Source organism: Parasteatoda tepidariorum, chromosome 10, assembly GCF_043381705.1.
Source record: "Parasteatoda tepidariorum isolate YZ-2023 chromosome 10, CAS_Ptep_4.0, whole genome shotgun sequence".
Taxonomy (NCBI): domain Eukaryota; kingdom Metazoa; phylum Arthropoda; class Arachnida; order Araneae; family Theridiidae; genus Parasteatoda; species Parasteatoda tepidariorum.
In genome coordinates, this window is record NC_092213.1 from 65,201,537 (window position 1) to 65,223,327 (window position 21,791).

General features: G+C 26.8%; 1 protein-coding gene across 1 annotated transcript in view; it reads right to left on the reverse strand.

Moving 5' to 3' along the window:
- The window catches only part of LOC107438083 (plasma membrane calcium-transporting ATPase 2), a 156,825-nt gene extending 146,478 nt beyond the window's left edge, over nucleotides 1-10,347 (reverse strand). Inside the window, 1 exon segment of the mRNA XM_043049232.2 lies at nucleotides 10,200-10,347. Within this exon segment, the coding sequence (XP_042905166.1) occupies nucleotides 10,200-10,254 (55 nt within the window). The 5' untranslated portion in view covers nucleotides 10,255-10,347.
- Nucleotides 10,348-21,791: the final 11,444 nt, after the last annotated feature.

The following is a 21,791-nucleotide window of genomic DNA, read 5'->3' on the forward strand; positions in this document are numbered from 1 at the left end:
TAAATATATATATATATATATATATATATATATATATATATATATATTTTTATACATACATAATAATACATAATATTTATATATAATTATATATATATGTAAAATTTGTAATATAATTATACAAATAATTATATTATATAAAATTATATTACAAATAGTAATATTTTTTAAAAAAAGGCTAGACAATATACACATCTAGAAAAAGCTTTATAAATTAATGAAATTTTAATTAATGATTTTAATGAAATTTGTATTCTCAAATAAGTAAAGGCATTTTATGTCCTCAATTTGGTGTTTTAAATTTTTGGGGAAACTATCAAGAGAAAGTTTCGCAACTAAATGCGTCTTTTTTAAAATATTGATATATATGTGTCTACACCAAATTGAGGACATAAAATGCCTTTACTTATTTGAAAATACAAATTTCATCGAAATTATTAAGCTTAATGTTCGATTAACGCAACTGATTAGGAAATTTTACTTAGGATATAAGTAGTCTGAACGAATTATATTTGACGACGGGTTCAAAAAACAGATCACAGATAAATTTTACGACCTCCCAGAATGCATTTAGAAAGAATGTAGGTAAGAAAGCATATTTGTAAAATATTTGACATATTTGTAATATACGTTTTTCTTAAAACCAAGCGATTCCATAACGATTGTCCAAAATATCGAAAGAAGACTAAAAATTGAGAATATGTTTGATGTCCCCATGTGGCATAATGTTAAGCTCATTCATATACAAAATAGAATTTATTAAAATGAAGATCCATAAAAAAAATTCTTTTGTTTAGTTTTTTAATGTTTAATTTCGCCGAAAGAAATTAGAAAAGGGAAAACTATTTCTTTTAGTAAAAAAAAACATTAAAGAAAATATATTCATAACAAAGTAATAAATAATTAATGAATATTTTAATTCTGATTAAATTATAATATATCTCATAATTATTTTAACTTCGTCATTTTTATTGAATTTTTGTTGCTTAGAGCAGACTGTACAATGTAACTTTAGTACGCACAATAATTTTTCAAAGGGATCTTAAATTTTGTTTTACCTATTGTTGGTTCTGAGGTTCCTTCAACTCTGAAGAAGTAAGCAAAATTAATTGAGGCAAGATGACAGTACAGGGCGTTAAGAATATAAATCTAATAAATGCAGCGTATAAATTTAAGGTACTATTCTTAACTTGAAAAAAAAAGCATTGTTGCGTGGGAGGTATCTGAGGAAGACGGCCAACATTCACTCCTCTCTCCTCATTCCAGAAAATTCTACTCATACCAGTTAGAAAAGAAATTTAACTTTTTATTCGAAACAAAAACAAAAAAAGAATTTTTAACAAAAGAATGTTTTGAAAGTGGTTGATTTGACTGATTACCCTGTTACAAATTTGTCTTTAGTCAATAAGTAAATCTAACTGAATAAAACAATTCACTGAGGTGTTTCAAACTGTACACATGAAATCAGTGATGTAAGTCACGCTAAAAGCTGATAAAGAAATTTTGATATAATTTGTAATACGAGTACTTGGTTGTGTTATAAATGTGCTTAAAAGCAATAAATAACTACACTGTGAAACATTTCGTATCAAATTACGGTATAAAGTACTGCTATTTTGGGTGTAACAATCCGTAAACTCCATTTTTACTATAAAATATTATAGTGTAATTTTTACAGTAATATTCATTTAATAAGAGTAATTTAGTGATTTTACTCAGAATTTAGATTTTCTGATTCTATTTAGAATTATTTTTCGATAAATTGAGAGAAAAATTTTAATGGCTCCAACAAAATAAAAGAACATATGAAAACTAACTTAAGTAAAAATAACTTTACTTTACTTTAATTGATTTGAAACTTTACTTTAATTGATTTGAAACTTTACTTTAATTGATTTGAAACTTTAATTGATCTGAACTTTAATTAATCAATTTTAATTGATTTGAACTTTGATCATTTTGGTATACTTCCTCATTATTAATCAAGTTTCAGTAAAGTACCGGCACTATGTGTGCATCATCCGTTAAAACCAGTTTACCGTAAAATCCATTTTTACCATAAAATAGTATAGCGTAATTCTTACAGTAATATTTATTTACTTAGGAGTGATTCAGTGATTTTATTGTAATTATTACTGTAAAAATTACGGTACATCAGATATTTTTATTCCCTAACATGTGCCGATAGACATGGATATTACGATACCGGCACCCTGAATGCCAGTAATTTTTCCATAATTTCTTCTAGAATTTTTCACGGTGTAGAGCTAGACAAATGTTTAGGGTGATTTAAAATAGTTTACAAGGGTAATTCGAAACAATTAATTCAAAGTGATCACTGATTAAAGTGATTACTGATCAAAGTGATCACCAACAATAAAAAAGGTGTTTGTTTAACAAGGCATGCTTGTACCTAAACCCGGTGCGACTTTCTAATTTTTAATATCTATAGTTATTTTTCCTTTTTCACATTGTAATTTTTCCCACAAAAATAAATAAAAATAAACTGAATTAATTATCACACGATTATGTTATTTGTCAAGCTAAAAGGGATGTAACGAAATAAGACATTTCTGTTAATTAATTAATTTTTTATTAATTCTTATTTGTTCACATTTATTCGTATTTTTATGTATTCCATACAAATGGAATACAAACCAAAAAAAAATAAATAAAAAATAACCTGAGAATATTACTGAAATCCAAAAATCTTATTTATTTTAAAACTAAAAATACTGACAATTAAGAAGGAAAAAAACATTTCCATAATAATGAATAGCATTAGTGTCATTTTTATATTGTAACCTCTTTTTTTAACACTTTCGCGTAAATTGACTCAATGCCAAAGGAACCACAAGTTCCATGAATTTGGATTTTAAAGTTCGTTGCCAGCTGGCGGCTTTCAAGAAAAACTTGCAAGTTGAACCACCACATCAGTCTGAAGAATAATTTCTTATTAATATCCCAAATCGCATTATTGCTTCTCTTAAAATAGACTTCAAGAATACATAACTTTTGAAGGCCAAGTGACCTAGTCACCGTGACGCGGTGGCTGTGTTTTTTTATTCTTATTTTGAGCGGCGAAGGTCAAAGATTTATTGCTTAAATAAAAAAAGCTCTCTTAATTTTATCGTGGTTTTTAGAGGTATTTGCCTATTTATTTGCACGCTGATATTTTGAATTAATAATCGAAAGAGATGGTTGATGCATCAAGGACTCTTAGGAATAATGTTTGTTTGTTATTTGTAAAATACTCAAATATTCTTTTGACAGAAGTACTATTGATTTTGTTCTCAGTATTTTCAGTTACGGTAGAATTAAGAAAATATCTGATTGGATTTTCTTTTTCTTTCTAAATTTTATATGCTACAGAATTGCAAAACTTTGAGTTTCTGATATGTTAGATTGCAGTATTTAAATGCTACGCGGAGAAAACTAGTAAATTTACCTTATTGCATGGTAATTTTATTTAGTTTTATTTCTGGTGAAATAAAACTAAAAATTCTGGTTAATAAAATCTAAATATACGGTATTTAAACCAATTATTTTGAAATTTTTCCCTTCATATAGCACTGATTTACCGAGAAGTTTGATTTTCAAAATTTGTGTTCTTATTACCACGCATTAAGCAAACAAATGCAAAACTGATAAGTAAATTTAACCTAATAAACGGTTTTTGTGCCATGTTCCAAGTTAACATGATAAAATTAGGTAATTTTCTTTTCGGTTCCTATGGTATGCGTCCCGTAATTTTTCCGTTCTTATGGCAACAGTTTACCGAAAGTTCTGGTTTTTAAAATTATATATCTTATTACCACATATTAAGTAAAGAAAATACAAAAATGATAAAAATTTCAAGCGAATAAATGGTTTTATGTCAATGAACGATAAAAATCAATTAAAAAATTTCATTTTGAAAATAAAAACCAAAATATGCAGTATTTTAACCATTCCGTTGGTAAATTTTTCTTTCATGTGGTAACGGCTTACTGGGATTTCTGGTTTTCCAAACTATAGTTCATGTTAACATACCTTTAGTAAAAAATATAAAACAGAAAAGTAAACTTTACCGAATAAATGTTTTTCATCCCAAGGTCTAAGTAATTATAATATAATTACCAAATTTTACCACAATTAACAAATTTTATCACGTATTGTAAAAACTATATTTTAATCTCAATTTTATCAAATTCATAACCAAAGCGCTAAGGTAAAAATTTCCGAGCTTTTTGTTGTTCCCATAGAGCCAAAAGCATGGTAAATTTTACGATATTCTGGTAATTTTGACCATGCTCTTTTTTCCAGCTTAATATTTCAATTAAATAGTTGAAATGTCTGGCATCAAGAGCTTCAAGAAATTAAGTCGTTAAGTACACATATGTTCTTTCATCGGAAGGCATGATACGTATTTTTTAGTTTAATTTTAATTTCTTTGATTTAGATTTTATTTATTACAAAATCATTAAAAAAAATTATGTTTTAAAAGCTAATATTTTTAGTCGTGGTATTCGCACTCCGATAATTTGAATTTGTAGCCAATAATGATGGTTGAAACATCGAGAACTCTTTGGTTAAGTATTTTGTTGACAATATTTTTTTCTCTATTGCAAGTAAAATTGCTATGTTTCAGTACTCCCGAAGTTTAACTTTAATTTGTTTGATTCAGATTTTATTTATTACAAAATATTTCAATTTTGATATTTTTATGCTATAATTTTCAGTTGTGGTATTCCCACTCTCATATTCCGAATTAATAGTCAAAATTGATGGTTGAAACTATTAAAGAACTCTTTTGGAAGAAGTGTTCTTTATTTTGATCTCAATATTTGTTTCTGTATAATTAAGATAAGTGTAATTTGTATTATTTTTTTATTTGGATTTTAAGCAATAAAATTTTAAATCGTGATACTTGCACTCTCATAATTTTAATTAATAGCTGAAATAGATGATAGTTTAATAGAATATCAATGAATATTGGAAGCTTTTTTTGTAAAATACCATATTTGAAAGTAATCTTATTTATTTTATTGTTAATGTTTTATTTTATTTTAGTACAAGTGAAATTGTTGAGTTCAAAAAATTCCCTAGCTTAACTTTATTTTTTCGATTTAGCAAAATCAAGAAATTTTAATGTTTTTATGCTAATATATCAAATCATAATATATTTGATTACTTAAATTTTAACTTAACAACCAAAATATATCGTTGGAACATCAACGACTTTAGATTTTTTTATTTATTAAATAATTCCAATATTCTTTTGACAAAAGTATTGTTTGTTTTTTAAATCCGAATACTTTTAATTTTAGAACAAGAAAGATTTTTTGGTTTTCAATTTTCAATTTTTTAATTTCAATTTTGGTTTTCAGTTTTTATTCTTCCGTTTGAATTTTTATTTCGCAATATTTGACGCTGAAACCACTGTGGTATTTGAAAGCTGATATTTTGAATTAATAACCGACGCAAATGGTTAGAGCATAAAAAAATTTCTAAAATTTAGAATTTTAAATAAAGAATTTTAAACTTATTAAAATATCCAAATATGCTCCTAAGAAGGACCGAATATTTTTAAAATATCCAAAAGAAAAAAAATTTATTATGTTAGTAATATTTTTAATTTTAGATAATTGAGTTTCAAAAATTTTTATGTCTATTATTAATTTCTTCGATTCAAATTAATTTGCGATAAAAAAAATACGGAATAACTTGAGTAAACAATAGTATTTAACAAAATTTGAGAGTAATCGGTCAAATAGTTCCTGAGAAACTACCAACAAATACGATTTGTTAGAGGTCAAAAATCCAAATTCATCGTAAAAAAGGTATGTTTATTCAGAGAAAGTACTTTTTTGTGACTGATCTCTTAAATTAAATTTTTGTCTGCACTAATTAATTAGCATATTTGAGGTCAACTTTTCAAACCCTTTAGATTGAGTCCTAGAACGAACATTAGATCAAAAGTTATTCAGTATGGTCAGTTTCTTATTTCGCGCACTGTACTTCTCCTTATGGTATTTCGCATTTATAATGGACAAGATAGCGTTCGGACCAGGTGAAGGGAAAAAAATAATTTGGACAATACTTTCAAAGTTTTGAGGTGAACCGGGTTCGAATCACAGCGATGGTTGGTCAATACGAATTCCGCAAGCGGCATCCACCGACCATAGTGTTGACGTAAAATATCCTCAGTGGTATACGAATCACAGTGGTTAAAGTACCCTTGCACACAAGGCTATCCATGGGAGGTTTTCGTGGCATTCCTCTCCATGTAACGCAAATGCGGGTTAGTTCAAAAAGTCCTCCACGAAGGCAAATTTCTCCCAATACTTGATCCAGGAGTTCCCCTGTCTTCTTGATTGGGTTCAAAATTACAAGGCTACGGAGTTGAACATTAGAAGTCGTAAACCCAAAAAAAATTGGTTTGGTTGTTCAACAACGGTTATAATATAAAATTATTAACTACTTTTAAGGAGTATTTCCTAAATACCTAATTCTTATTACTATACTTTTATTCTAAATAATTTAAAATAAGCAGCTCGCATTTTCACAAATGAATGCAAATATCATTAAACTGTGATATAACAAAAAATAATTATGCTAAATAAGCATCGTTTATAGGTTTCAGTGACCTAGTTTTTATATCATAAAACAGTGAATTGTATTTAAATATTCATAATAATGAGAAAGCTGAACAAACAAAAATAGAATAAAAAAATAGCCTGAGAAATTAAACATTCCTTTCCTGTACTGAAAATAATAGCCCATTAATGTAGAACTAGTGCAATGGTAACAAAACAAACCAATACTGAATATATAGTTTTTCTAAAACAAAACACAGCACTTACAAATGCACTTACATAGCACTTAGTAGCAAATTGATGAATCTTTAATGTTATGCCATTATGTAGATTTTTAACATTTGATTCAAATAGTCAAAGCTAAGCGTAATATTTTATAAATAAATGTATTCGAAAAAAAATTAAAAAATTAAAAATCAGTTTACATTTAGAAGTCAGATAAGAAAAATTTTGAAACTACGATTTGTTTCAATTTTAAAAACAATAACAAATGAATTTAAAAAATCTGAATCAGTAAAAATTTTAAATAATGCCTTATTCGTGCAATCCACAATACTGAGTTATGTATTAATATGTCCCAATACATATGCTTAACAAAAGTATATGCTTTTACAAAAGATATATGCTTCCAGCATTTTGAAATGTTACTATATAATATTCAATCCAAATTTTTTTTGCCTTATACCATTATAAACAATAAAAAATTATGTTAATTTGTGTGACAATACAATGTTTTTCCGCCATTTTGTCTCAAAGCGCAAACTTGGCGACGATTTCTAACATTTGGCGACGTCACTCCATCATACAGTTCCTGAGGCACCCATTTTATTAAATGTTAGAAACAATAATATAATTTATAAAACGAAATCTAATTATGCAAACATAAGTGACAATGCGAAATACAGTGTTTCTACATCAGTAAGTCACAAAACGCACAACACACGGCAGTTTTTGATATTTTCAGATGCCTATTAATCATACTACATCCAATTACTGTGACTACATCTAATCGTTTAATATAAATTTATGCAAACAACATTTCAGCTTCATTGCAACAAAATATTTATCATAACTTCATTAAAATAATAAGTAACTGTGAGTTGGCACTTTATCGAATTGTTCACTGAAAACTTTTTAATGTAGCTGTATTATAATATTTAATATATCTAAACCAAAGTATTTCATACCACTACTAAAAATGATAAATATCACTGCCATACAAAAAATATTTCTTGCGTCTTCAAAATATTTCACGTTGCTAATAAGAAAACAATTCTAAATTAGTAAAATGTGTTACGATGTTAACAGAATTAATCATTAATGCAATATATGCGGGTATTTTTTTTTATTTAATTTATTTTTCTTCATTTTATTTTTTTTATTATTATTTCTTTATTTTTTGAAATTTTTTCAACTTGAAATTCTTGAAAATCGTGATATAATGTGTATTCAAACATTAACTGCTTGTTGTAATAATTGTTATAATAATTGCTTAATTGCTTGTTGTTGTTGATTAGAAACAATATTTGTCACAGCTAATTTCATAAATACGAATATTTAACTGATATTGATAATTGTTAATTTGTAACCATATTTATCCCTGCTAATTTTATAAACACGAATATTGAATTGATAATGATAACTGTTGGTTTGAAACACTACCTTTGCTGATTTAAAAATATTTTTTTTCGCCTTTTGCGCTTAAATTTAGTTTTAAAATATTTTCATACTATAAAATTCTGTACTTGATGCATGTCGTTTTAAAACAATAAATTTATTTGATTTAAAATAGTTGGTATTTTAAAACAATCTTTCAATTTTTGTTTTGTAGCTAAGCATATAACTTTCGATTTGTGATAATTATGTTTCTTTTGAATATCTTTTTAAGCATTTTAATAAAAACAAAAGTTTCTTTTGAATTTATTTTTCTTGCCTACCATTATCAAAATTATGTATCATCAATAATAAAAAACCATATCTAAAAACTTGATATAGAACTTGACATATTACTACCTTGATGTACTTTAATGATAAAATTCTTTCATTTAAACATTTTAGAACACATAATAAATTATTGTTAGCACAAAAGATGAATAGGTAATATAAAATCAAGAAATCTTACTATATTAAACATGGCTTATGTTTAATTTTAAGAAATATCAAAGAAATAATAAAATGTGAAAAGAATAATAGTGCAAAAAAAGTTGTAAATACAGTACACAAGAGACAGCTCTCAATTAAACCGAGTGAAATAAGTTGAAAAAGGCTTTTAGAAAAGAATGACAAGTTAAATTTCAACCAAAAACAAAATACAAGGTCCTGATTCTATCTCGATCAGTTTGAAGGTTTGATTATTTAAGCATGCAGCAATGTTTCTTTTCTTAGTTCAGTTGATAGACATTTGAATAAAACAATGATGATTTAAACAATGTCTAACAATATAAGAATGTTGTGAAAGATGAAATTTTTTATTAATGTAAAAAAGTATTAATAAAAAATAAAGTTTTTATGGTTACAGGGCGATAATTTAGCTGAAAATATGAAAGAAAATATTTAAAAAAATTAAGAATTACTAGGTGATATCAAGAAAATCATTTTTTACTTCAAAAGAAAATGATTTATAGTTTCTATAATTTTTTGGCTGTATCATAGGTAGGCTGTTTTATAATTTAAGAATGCACCCTGTGAATGAAGTTTAAAAATATTTCTCAAATTCTTTTGATTAATGTAAAAGAGTATTAATAAAAAGCAAAATTTTTATGAATGCAGTTGAAACTTTGTGTGAAAATATAAGAAAAATAAGAATTACTAGTTAATATTAAGAAAACCAGCTTTTAATTTAAAAAAAAATATTTACAGTTTTTATATTTTTTTGAACATATCACAGTTAGGCTGTTTTATAGTTTAAGAAAATACCCTGTGAATGAATTTTAAAAATATTTCCCTCATTTTTTCAATCATAAAAATGTAAACAAAAAATATAAATATAAATAAAAAATATAAATTAAAAATATAAATAAAAAATATAAATGTGAAACATAAATTAAAAATATAAATAAAAAGCATAAATATCAAATTTTCTTTAATATAAAATGTAGGAAAAAAATTATTAATTGAATATTGTGATGCCATTTGTGATGCCATTGATGATATGCTTCTTGTCCCATTAATCATCTCTTATAATTTCATTTAATAAAGTATAAAATATCATTTTTTCATATGTATTCGAAAAATAAAGAAATTCTAATATTTTTCAACCTTTTACTTCACAATTTATTTCGAACCATTTTTTTTTCTTTACTATTTACAATATACTGTTAAAAATAGCTTTTTCATATTCGATTTTTGTGCACTCTACTAAAATTAGACAATCAAAATAAAACTATTTTCAGAAATGACTATTAAAATTTTAAAACAGCCGAAAGCAAAATTTTACTCATAAAGATTTGTTATTCGTGATGTTAAAAGAATTGAGTTGATCTGACTATTTGCGCAACAGTTTTAAGAATTTAAATGCGCATTGAATATATTTAAGAAGCTTTTAAATAAATTGATTCCTTAAATAACAATACAAATAATTAAGTGAAAGAGCCAAAGTAATTTCATTTTATATTTACATACCTTTTTTAACAAAACAGCTTAAGATCTTTCGTAAATCTGTAATTAGGGCAATCATCTTGTTCAAATCCCGTGACAATCCCAATAAAGTATTCGACGAGCAGCGAGCGCACAAATGAAGATGCAATTTTCATACTCAAGGAATATCTAATATTTTTGTTGAAATATTGGTATGGCAGATGTTTTCTTCTTTTAGGGAAAAACTAATACCGTAGGGAAAATATTAGGGCTAAAAACTTAAAGTGCGCTTCCTTTTATTGATGTTTCATTTCAGTGATTTATAACAACTACAATTTCTAACCATGCGTGAAGTAACATAAACCTCTATTTTTTTTTAAAAAATAAGCATTAATCAATCGATATTTAAGAGTTTCGTAATCTTTTAAAGAATAATAACTGTTAATCTTTTTTTATACGTAAATTCTACCAATAATTCTAATTATCGAACGTAATATTCTGAAGAATTATTTTCAAACTTTCAAAAAATTGACAAAATTGCATGATTCAATTGTTTCCAAAATTATGAGAAACAGTAACATCTAGATTATCAAATACGAGTAGATGTGTTTTATCTCTTAATTTTGAGAGAAAACTTCAAAACTCGCAATTCAAAGGCTATTGACCTTTGAAAAAAAGTTTTTAACAATCACATATGCAAATCAATTCAACGAGACATTAAACTTCATGACAAAACTATCCGTTACCATAGAGATTTCTAAATAATGAAAAACTAAAATAAAAGTTTGAAGGAACAAAGCATTAAAGGGAATAAATCAACCCTATAGATTATCAAATGAAGACATTTTTAAAGCCGTAATCTTAAGAAATTACTTTATTTATTTTTTTATTTTTTTTCATTTTTTTATTCTTTCGTGATAAAAGCTAGCAATATATTTGTATTTTTAAAATATATATTTAGAAAATCGTAGTTATTTTGGTAGTTTATAAATTAATTTAATTACTTTTTATCTTTAATAATAGATAGTTATTGCAGTTCATTTACGTCGCACTAGAGCTTCACAATAGGCTATTGGCGACTGTCTGGGAAACATCCCTGCGAATGATCCGAAGGCATACCATCACAATTTTGATCCTCTGCAGAAGGGATGGCTCCCCTGCTTTGGTAGCCTGACGACCTGCACGCGAAGTCGAGCACTTAACAGTTTAACGAGGACCAATACCGCACACCCTCGGTCCCTACGCAGACTGATCCTAGTGGTCACCCACCCGCACACTGACCGCAGCCAGTGATGCTTGACTTCGGTGATCTGGCGGGAAGTGTGTCTTAACGATCAGTCCACTACGGGACAGTTGATAAAAGATAGATCAATAAGTTTAGTCTTCCTAGTTCGATTGTTGTTGTTGTTAATTTACGTCGCACTAGAGCTGCACAATGGGCTATTGGCGACGGTCTGGGAAACATCCCGGAGGATGATCCGAAGACATGCCATCACAATTTTGATCCTCTGCGGAGGGGATGGCACCCCCACGTCGGTAGCCCGACGACCTGCGCGCGAAGTCGAGCACTCTTCCTAATTCGAAGTGATCATAACATCCACATCAGACAAATAATGAGAAAAATCCTTATTGTCACCAGACTATGCCACAGTGGCTTTTGTCTACGTATAACAAAAAATGCTAATTAATGTCATGTATAACGCAAATGCGGATTAATGCTATATATAACGTAAATGCTAATTATTGCTAAAATTAACGCATATACGGATTAATGCTATATATAACGTAAAGGCAAATTAATGCTAAAATTCACGCAAATGCGGATTAATACTATATATAACGTAAATGCGAATTAATGCTAAAATTAACGCAAATGCGGATTAATGCTTTATATAACGTAAATGCGAATTAATGCTAAAAGTAACGCAAATGCGGATTTATGCCATATATAACGTAAATGCGAATTAATGCTAAAATTAACGCAAATGCGGATTAATGCTATATATGTAACGTAAATGAGAATTAGTGCTACAATTAACACAAATGCGGATTAATGCATATCGAGCAAATGCGGGTAACTTAAAAAACTACTCAAAACATACAAATTTCGCCTGATGTTCGATTCGTGTCTTCTAGTTTGAGTTCAAAGTTACAAAGGTGATGAAAATCACTTGAATCAAGCAGAGGATTAAGCTCTCGCCTCCTAGTGGGTAATCCAGGTTCGAAACCCAGCTATAGTCGGTCAAATTGTTTGCTGCTTCTAGCTTTCACTAACCGCAGTTCTGATGGAATTTATGACAGTATTGGTGAATAATTAAAATTATCCTTGTGACTCTATTATAACTTGATGAAAAATGCTGATGATCCAGTAGTATCCTCTGCGGGTTAGATTCTGGGGGTTAGATGCGGGGGATCATGGGTTAGATTCGGGCTAAACCTGGAAGGTATGCGTGGTTTCAATCGCCAACATCGCAACTTCATGTTATATTCTTTCAAGACCTCCAGGAAAGGTTTTTATCCCCATGCTAAATTTGGTTGCTTCCTTGTATGATTAGAAAAATAAAAATATGAAGTTATACATTTATATAGCTGCAAACCTCACCTGGCTCAGCTGCTTAACGACAGTTATAAAAAGAAATTAAATTGATGTAAAGGAACATTATTACGTCGCATTAACTACCGGAATAGGTTTTTCACATACAATAGAAAAATAAAATAGTTTTATATTTTTTTTCAAAGCTTGCATAATTAAGTAGACACTGTTTTTGCATCAAATGTTCATTTTATTTTCTGAGAGAAAAAAAATATTGTCAAAACTACCAGAGTATGCTCAGATTTTTCGTGTATCTGGATCCCTGGGAACACCAAAAAGCTTTTTAAAGTAATTTTTAATGAAGCGCTTTGGTATTGATTTTGGTAAAGTCAGCAGTAAAACATTGCTTTATGATATATGTTAAAATGTGTAATGTGTTGAAAATTGGTAATTTTATTGTGACACCTCCCTGCATAGAAAACCATTTATTCTGTGCAATTTATTTTCAGTTTAGCATTTTTACTAATTGTGCGATAATAAGAACAATAATTTTGAAAACCAGTAAACAGTTAGCAGATATAAACGGAAAAATTAGAAAAAGAATTTTTTAAATAACGTATAATTTATATTTTGGGTTTCATTACCAGATCTATGGGTTTTTTTAAACAGAAATGTCATTATCACATCAGTAATATTATCAGACTGTTTTTCTTTCCTTGTTGAGTAGACAGCGAAACTATTTCTGCAAAATATTACTTAATCACTAAATTTAACAAATATGCTTTTGAAAGTTTTATTTTCATGGTTAAAAAGAGAAAATCAATTGAACTGCACTAAACTGTAAAAAATTTTGACCATTTTGGAAAAAATTTGGAAATTTTGTTATTTTTAACTCGTGTCTGATCTTATATACCATAATTTCTTAAATAATATAAACTAAATCACTGTAATTTATGACATCAAGTCTAATTGTTATTAAGTAATAAACATTACTCTAAAACTATAGTAAAAATGCATTTTATGATAAAATTAATTTTATGGATGCTGCCCTCAGGGTGACAGTACTTTTCACCGGAATTTTTACAGAGTGTAAAGACTAAAAATGACTTAAGAGACAAAAAAAAGAAACATTTTCTAATTTTCTAAGTTTTTTATGAACAGCTTAGAATTAACTTTTTTTTGTTGTAAAAAACATAATCAATAACATTTATTGCCTAAACAAACCAATCTGACCTAGTTGAAATGATCAAATGGATATTCTAGAAGAATTTTCTTCCCAAAAAGTTGAGTGGGAGTAGTGAAAACAAAACATCCAACCTAAATATAGCGATTAAGAATAGTACTTTGAAACTGTATCTATAAATAAACTACATAAAACATCATAATAATAAATACTCAAAATTAAATTTTACTTACAAAGAAACAGACAAGCAGAACTATTTTTGTGTGTAAAAAAAATTTAATCTGCGTTGAAAAGAAACGTTCATAAAGTTTTCAGAAAGTGAAATTTGTTTAAAACATTAATTTTTACTCAGTTCGTAAAAGCAATATTTTATCAACAAATACAACTTTATGAAAATATTTTTGTGTCACATATCCAGTTAGCACAATTATATGGTTCGTTATCATCACGATATCAGGCACTAGCCCCGGAAAACTCAGCTATAACAAATTCTTCAAAGTTTAAATAAAGAGATATTACTTTAGTAGTTAACTACATTCTAACTATTTATCTTGATTTTATTCTGATTTTGATTTTTAACTTTCATCAAATATATTTTTTGTTTCCCAATTTATAATAAAAAATCAACAATTTGTAACAACAAAAAATGCTTCAGAAAGCGACGCTTTAAACTATGTTTGATTTCTTGAGACTGTATTTAAATCGAATATTTCGAATCATTTTTAGTGCCATCGATATTGAATCATTTTTTAATGCTTTTTGTTTTTAAAGACTTGGATTTATTTGCGCCATAAGTATTTCAGTTAATTCGCAAAATAATTATCTGCATTTATGTGCATTGTGAATATTTATGAGTATTTAAATTTTATTTATTTATTATGCGTATTAAAATTTATTTTAATTTCCTCTGCACTTCATTACATTGTAATCGCATTGTTCAACAGAAAATTAATTTTTATATTCATCATTTTATTTATTTTTATATTTGCATATTTTTGAATGCTTATTAGTGTACATGATTGGGATAATATCCGATGGTTTATTAATTTAATCATAGTTAAAACATAAACATTATCTTAACTTTAATAACTATTAAAAAATATTATTGCAAAAAATTACGAAACAGAAGTTACGAAATATACGAAAATTTACTTAGTTTGACGAAATTGTAACATCAGAATCGTTGCGAAGAAACATTTCATCAAATTAAGGAAACTATTATCTTCTATACAAATTCCGTCGAAGGCTATAGAACAAATGCAGCCAATAATTTAAAACAACGAAAATACAGCATAAAATTAAAATTGTGTAGACACCCAGTCATTGCTAGAAATTAAATCTGAGAAGATTGCTTCGCTAGTGAGATTTTAGCCTCTGTACCATCCTGTCATAAAGACATTTTTTTTAAATTAGTTTAAATATTGCTAGAGAGTTCCCTGAATGGACTCGCAAAACATACTAGTAAAGAAGTAGTTCCCTTAAAAATGAGGAAATGAATTCATAAGGAAAACAGTTTATAAAAAAATAATTCTCAAAATTAGTGAAACGTCAACAATTAAGGTTTATTTGTGAGGGTAATTATTTATTCAATAACATTCGTTTTTCATTTAAAAATACGAAATCAATTACTTATTTTTTAATTTTTCTTTGAGTAACATTAACGTTTTAATAGTAAAAAGACTTTCAAAAAATACGTTTTTGCACTGTTAAAAATTTCAGATCCAATTAAGTACCAGCACTTCGGATGTAACACCCGTAAACTTCATTTTGTCGTGAAATCCATTTTTACCGTAAAATATTTTACTTTAATTTTTACACTTATGTTCATTTAATTCGAGTAATTTTACGGTAACTATTACTGGAAAAGTTACTGTATATCAGATTTATTCTTCCATAAAATGGAATATACTGAATAGAACCGAAACTGTGAGTGCCTGTACTTATTAACCTAATTTGATCCGAAATTTTTTAAAGATAATTTCGATCATTAATAAATAAATTATGCGATTATTAATAAATAAATTATGAATCTGTAAGCTCCTATTTATTGTAAATTGATTTTTGAAGAAATAAAAGGTAAAAATAAATATGCAAAAAAATATTTAGAATTACTTTTCGATACATTGAGTGAAAAATTATAGAGGCAACAACAAAATAAAATCAAAAGAAACTTAGGTAAAAATAAATTTATCGACTTCAAATGATTTGATTACTGCTGTTAAAAAGTATCTTTGATAATTTTAGTTTGCTTCGTCATTCCTAATCTAATTTTGGTAAAAGTATCGTCCCTATGGGGGCATCATCCGTAAAAACTAATTTACCGTAAAATCTATCTTAACCGTAAAATAGTACACCGTAATTTTTACAATAATATTTCTTTTATTTAGAGTGACTCTGTGATTTTACGGTAATTACTACTGTAAAAATTACGGTATATCAGTTTTTTTTCTTCTATATTTCTTTTTAGTTTTTTTTCTTGTCCATAACATATACCGGAGTAAAAAGATCAGGATTTTTTACACTGTGGAGGACTAAAATAAAAAAAAATCTAAATCTTCCCACTCAAAAAAGAAAAAAGGAAAATGATTTTGACTCGTGCTATCTTTCATCAATGCACGAGTAAACATGTGATCATTACTACTTTCTTTCTGAATGAGTTCACCAACTGATATTATTCGAGAATATAATCAACACCCATTACTTTTCTTTTCGTGGCAACAGGCAAGTCTCCTGATGCTCTTATTGCTCATTATCGCTTACAAATGGGTCTTACTAGAACAAAAAACCAATATTAATTATCCCCAAAGTGCACTTGGCGGGGAATAAAACTTATCGAGAGAGACACACCAATTCAATATCTAAATCACCTGCGAAGCTTTGAGAAAACTAGATCACGTCCTTACCTAATAGAAACCATATACAAACATCGCGATTTTTGCTTTGTTTATGTCGAGGTATTTTGCTCGCTATTTGACTTAAGGCAACAGTAAACACTCAAAATGATAAGAATCCTTAGGGGTTTCAATTTCCTCAGGTGAATACGAGTTCTATGACCCTAAGGATTTCTACTGATTCTTCTTCCCTTATTGCACTTCTATTTTTACTTTTGTTGAATATTACGTTTTATTTAAATATGCATAAACTATTGCCCTATAAATTCGGCTGAATTATTTTAAAAAAAATATACGGAAATTCGGTAATTATACAGACAAGTGTAAATTATGCTGTTTTTCGCATCTTTACTGCATGGTAATGACATTTCTGGTAAAAAAAAAAAACTAATTCTGATAATAAAGCTGAAATATACGGTATTCAAACCGTTAAGTCGGTAATTGTTCTCATTCATATGGGTCAGTGATGTAAGTAAGGGAGGGGTTTAAGGGAGTTCAAGCAACCCCAGTTTTAAATTGAAATTTATTATATTTTCTTAAATTATTCATTTTTGTTTTTAAAAAAATAACTTTATATTTTTTCTACGTCTCTTATTGCTTTTATTAGATAAAAACAAAACTTAAAAAATCATTTTATGACATCGATATGTGCTTTTTCCTTGTTTAAAAATATAAAATATTTGTTCTTCCCTCACAAAGAAGCAATACTCTGGACGATGACCAAGTGTCCTTGCCTCTCGTTTACTTCCAAGTTAGTTATCTGATTCCTTCTTACGATGAAATGAATGTTCACAGCTTCAAATTACACTGAATTATCAATATTTATCATGATAGCTATGGGTGATCATTTTTAAGGTGACAAATCTATAGGATGTAGGAGACGATAATTTATATGTTTGAATCTGGTTATCTTCACAGGAAAAATTTCCAAGAATTTTGGGTGCATTTTTCGGGAAGGATATAAGATGTAACCAGTGGATGGAGGGAGCTCCAAAAGTGGTCCTAACTTAAAGGTAAGTTTGAAAAGGAGATGAATAATAGATAACAACCATTAAAAATGTAACATTAGCATCAAAATTATTTCAATTAAAAAAAAGAACTCCTGATTATGCTTGCAATTGACTAGCGCTGAAAGCTCAAGTAAACAAATTCTGAGAATATTACCAGCATGAATGTTTTAATAGTGTTCAAACTGCAAACAATTTTTCACTTGTTAAATCAGTGCGTTCCTTGAAGAATTTTTATCATAGAGAAAATAAAAAGGAAGACAACAAGACTAAACTTTTACTCTATGGCTATACGGATATGTTTGAAGAACAAAAAGGTTTTGGGAATAAAAATTTTTAACAATTAATATATTTTTTGAAACAATACACAAGGAAATTATGAAAAATAATAATTACAAAGGATGGAAAGACCTATGAAATTTTATCTACAAATTTCATTGGAAAGACGAATCAACATACCATACTTTATTTACTTTTTTATTTAAAAAATTTATAGATTTCACATAATTTTTCCCACTAAGATTTTAGAGCAAGTAACTTGTATGGCATTATATTAATTTTAGTTATATTCACTGAAAAAAAGTTTGAATACAAAGTTTTAAAACTAATGTGTCGAAATTGTTGTTCAGTAAGTTTATTTCTAACAATGTGTTGCAAATTTCACATAATGTTATAAAGAAAAATTAATGTTTACTAGCCTCATTTCATATGGTTCTGGATTACTTTTAATCAGATATTGTTCTTCTCAGACACTGATTTCACACGCTGTTTCTTTTCTTGCAGAAATTTGCTTTCAAATATAACTTTCAGGTTCCTTAAAATATCTTCGCTCCAATTTAATAATCCAGTAATTATCGCAAGAAAAAAAGTGTTATTTTCGAATAAATGCTAGTATATAAGTGATACAGGAAAACTCCTTAACTCTTCTCTGTACTATAATTGTAGTGTTTGAAATATGAGTCCTTTTGATACAGGTTTTATCTCATATGATTAATCGATAAAAAATACATGGGAAACAGTACCTTACTTGTCAGTATAGTAAATAAAAGAAGCTACAAAATTCTACTTTTTATACTTAAAATCCTTATAATTAAATTCAATGGCAAAATATACATTATGAAGTATTCCTAACTGAAAATATGCTCCCTTTGACCCCTCAAATCCTCCCCATTGCCCTTAAAAAGAGGAGAAGTATACAGAAAAGTTTTGGGGAGTTTTCAAGAATAATTTATAACAAGATAACAAAGCTTTCTAAGAAGAGAAAAAAATCTTAGTAATTCATTTTTTTGGTAGAAATAGTCCAAATTTACTGAACTATAGAGAGATACTGTATTAAAAATCACATTCTTAGTTTTATTCTGCTTCAAATTTAATAGATTTTCTAATACAGATTGAAAATAAAATTTCGCCTTAAATTTCTTAATACAATACTAAGATTTAAACGTTTACTACTTCACTTCAATTTGTCAATTTTGAATTTCTGAAAGTTACCATGGAAGAGTTGTACCTATGTGCTTACATAACGGTTAACCGGAAATTCTGATTTTTACAATTATAGTTCTTATTACCACAAATTTACTAAATAATACTGTAACTAACTAAATAAAACTGAAAAGAAAATTTTATCGAACAAGTTGCTTTTATGCCATGCTCTAAGACATCATGATAAAATTACCAAATTTTACCATATTTACAAAATTTTATCCATATTACGTTGAAAATTATTTAATTTTCATCAGAAGTCTCACATTAATAGCTAATATGTCTATGTCCCTGATTTAAGCATTTTTAAATTAGTCATAAATATTTAGATACTCAAAGATTTAAATTGAATTTTTCAAAAAATATAAATTTTTTTCTCAACTAAATATGAAGGTTTTTTTCTCAAATAAATGATCTAAAAATTATTAGTTCCGAACTTTTATTAGCATTATTATAAAAACCAATACTGAAAGTTTTCAGCAATTCTATTTGTCTTAAAATTATTGCTCTAAAATAATATTAAAGTTGTATTCATCAGCTATCTCGATCCTTTAGTTTAAGTCAAATGTCTTGCTATAAAGGATTTTTAATTTTTTCATCTGCATATTAAATATGCTCTTAATTTTTTTCTACATACTAAAATAATTAAAAAAAGAGAAAAACTTCATGCGAATCTAAATATAAAGTTACTTAGTCATAAACTTACATAAAAACAAATAAAATCTGACAGTAAAATTCAAATATAAAGATTTTAATAAAGTTCAACCATGAAATTAATTACTTTTTAGCATTAAAGGATGGATTATGCTAAACGAAATGATATTTCATTAAAACCTAGACCTAGATAGTTTAAATACTCAAAATATTTGTCCCACCTGCGATGATGATAAATAAAATTTTTATTGAAGTAGATTTTAATATCTTGAAAGTAGAGCGTATCCTGATTTATGAAGGAAAATTTACTTTTAATAGAAGAAAGCATCTCTTTTCATAAAAAATAGTATACGCTCCGTAGGAGAAAGATTTTCCTTTTTTTATAAAAAATATGAATTTTTTAATTGACAATATCTCGTTTTCTAGAGAAAAGTATGATTTTTATAAAGCAAATATATGTTTTGTGGAAGAATTATACTGCTTTTTTTTAATATACGTTTCGTAGGAGAAGGATTTTCATTTTTATATAAAATATGCATTTTTTAGTTGACAATATTTCGTTTTCTAAAGAAAATTACGAGTCTTATAAAGCAAATATATGTTTTGTAAGAGAATTACAATGTTTTTCTTAAAAATATATCATTTTTGTAGGAGGAAGATTTTAATTTTTCACATAAAATATGCATTTTCTTAGTTGTCAATATCTCGTTTTCTAGAGAAAAGTAGAAATTTTATAAAGCAAATATGATTTTTATAAAGTAAACATATGTTTTGTATAAGAATTTAGGCTGTTTTTTTTTAAATATATACGTTTTGTAGGAGAAAGATTTTCATTTTTGATATAAAATATAAATTTTTTAGTTGACAATATCTCGTTTTCTCGAGAAAAGTATGACTTTTATAAAGCAAATATATGTTTTGTAGAAGAATCATACTGTTTTTTTTTTAATATATGTTTCGTAGGAGAAGGATTTTTATTTTTTATACAAATTATACATTTTTTAGTTGACAATATCTTGTTTTCTAAAGAAAAGTATGAGTATTAATTATCTTTGTAATTATATTAACCGTTACAAGAAAAATATACATTTTGAACAAAATATTCCATTTAATGAATTAAACATACATTTTTAGCCAAAAATATCTCGCTTTATAAAAAAAATAAAAATTTCATAAGAAAAAAAAATTTTTTTTTCGGGGAATTAACCCGTTTCATGAAAAATATGCGTTTTGAAAAAGAAAATGCCCCATTTTATAAGTAAAACATATGTTTTTCGCCGAAAATATCTCGCTTAATGAAGAAATATATGAATTATAGGTTTATATACGTTTTGTGGAAGAATTTTCCTGTTTTAAGAAAAATATACAGTTTAAAGAAGAATTTGTCTTCTTTTATAAATAGCAATATGAATCTTATAAGAAAAATATTCATTTTGTAGGAGAAAGTATCTCATTTTATAAAATAAATTATACATTCTACGTGAAAAAGTATTTATTTCAAAGCGGATCAGAAAATAATAATACCTGGTTTGGATTTTTTAAATTAAGAACTTTAGGTATATTTTATTCAATTGAAATCTGTCCTACAGAACCTTGTCATATTTTTTTAAGGTGAGTAACTTAACGTAAGAACGTAAATTTTGAAAGTTCTAAAGAAATTTAAAAATACTTAGAATTTTAAATTTCATATCTACATTCAATAAAATATATATTTCAATGAATAAATTTAAACAAAAAATATTAATTCACATGATATCTGAAGAAACTAAGTCCATCTAATTCCCCCAAAGGTAGACATAAAGAAAATAGTTTCTTTTCTTTTTTTTAAGTAGTTTTTGCAATTCTTGCAACCATACACTTATTTTTTTAGCTTAATATTTTTTTTTT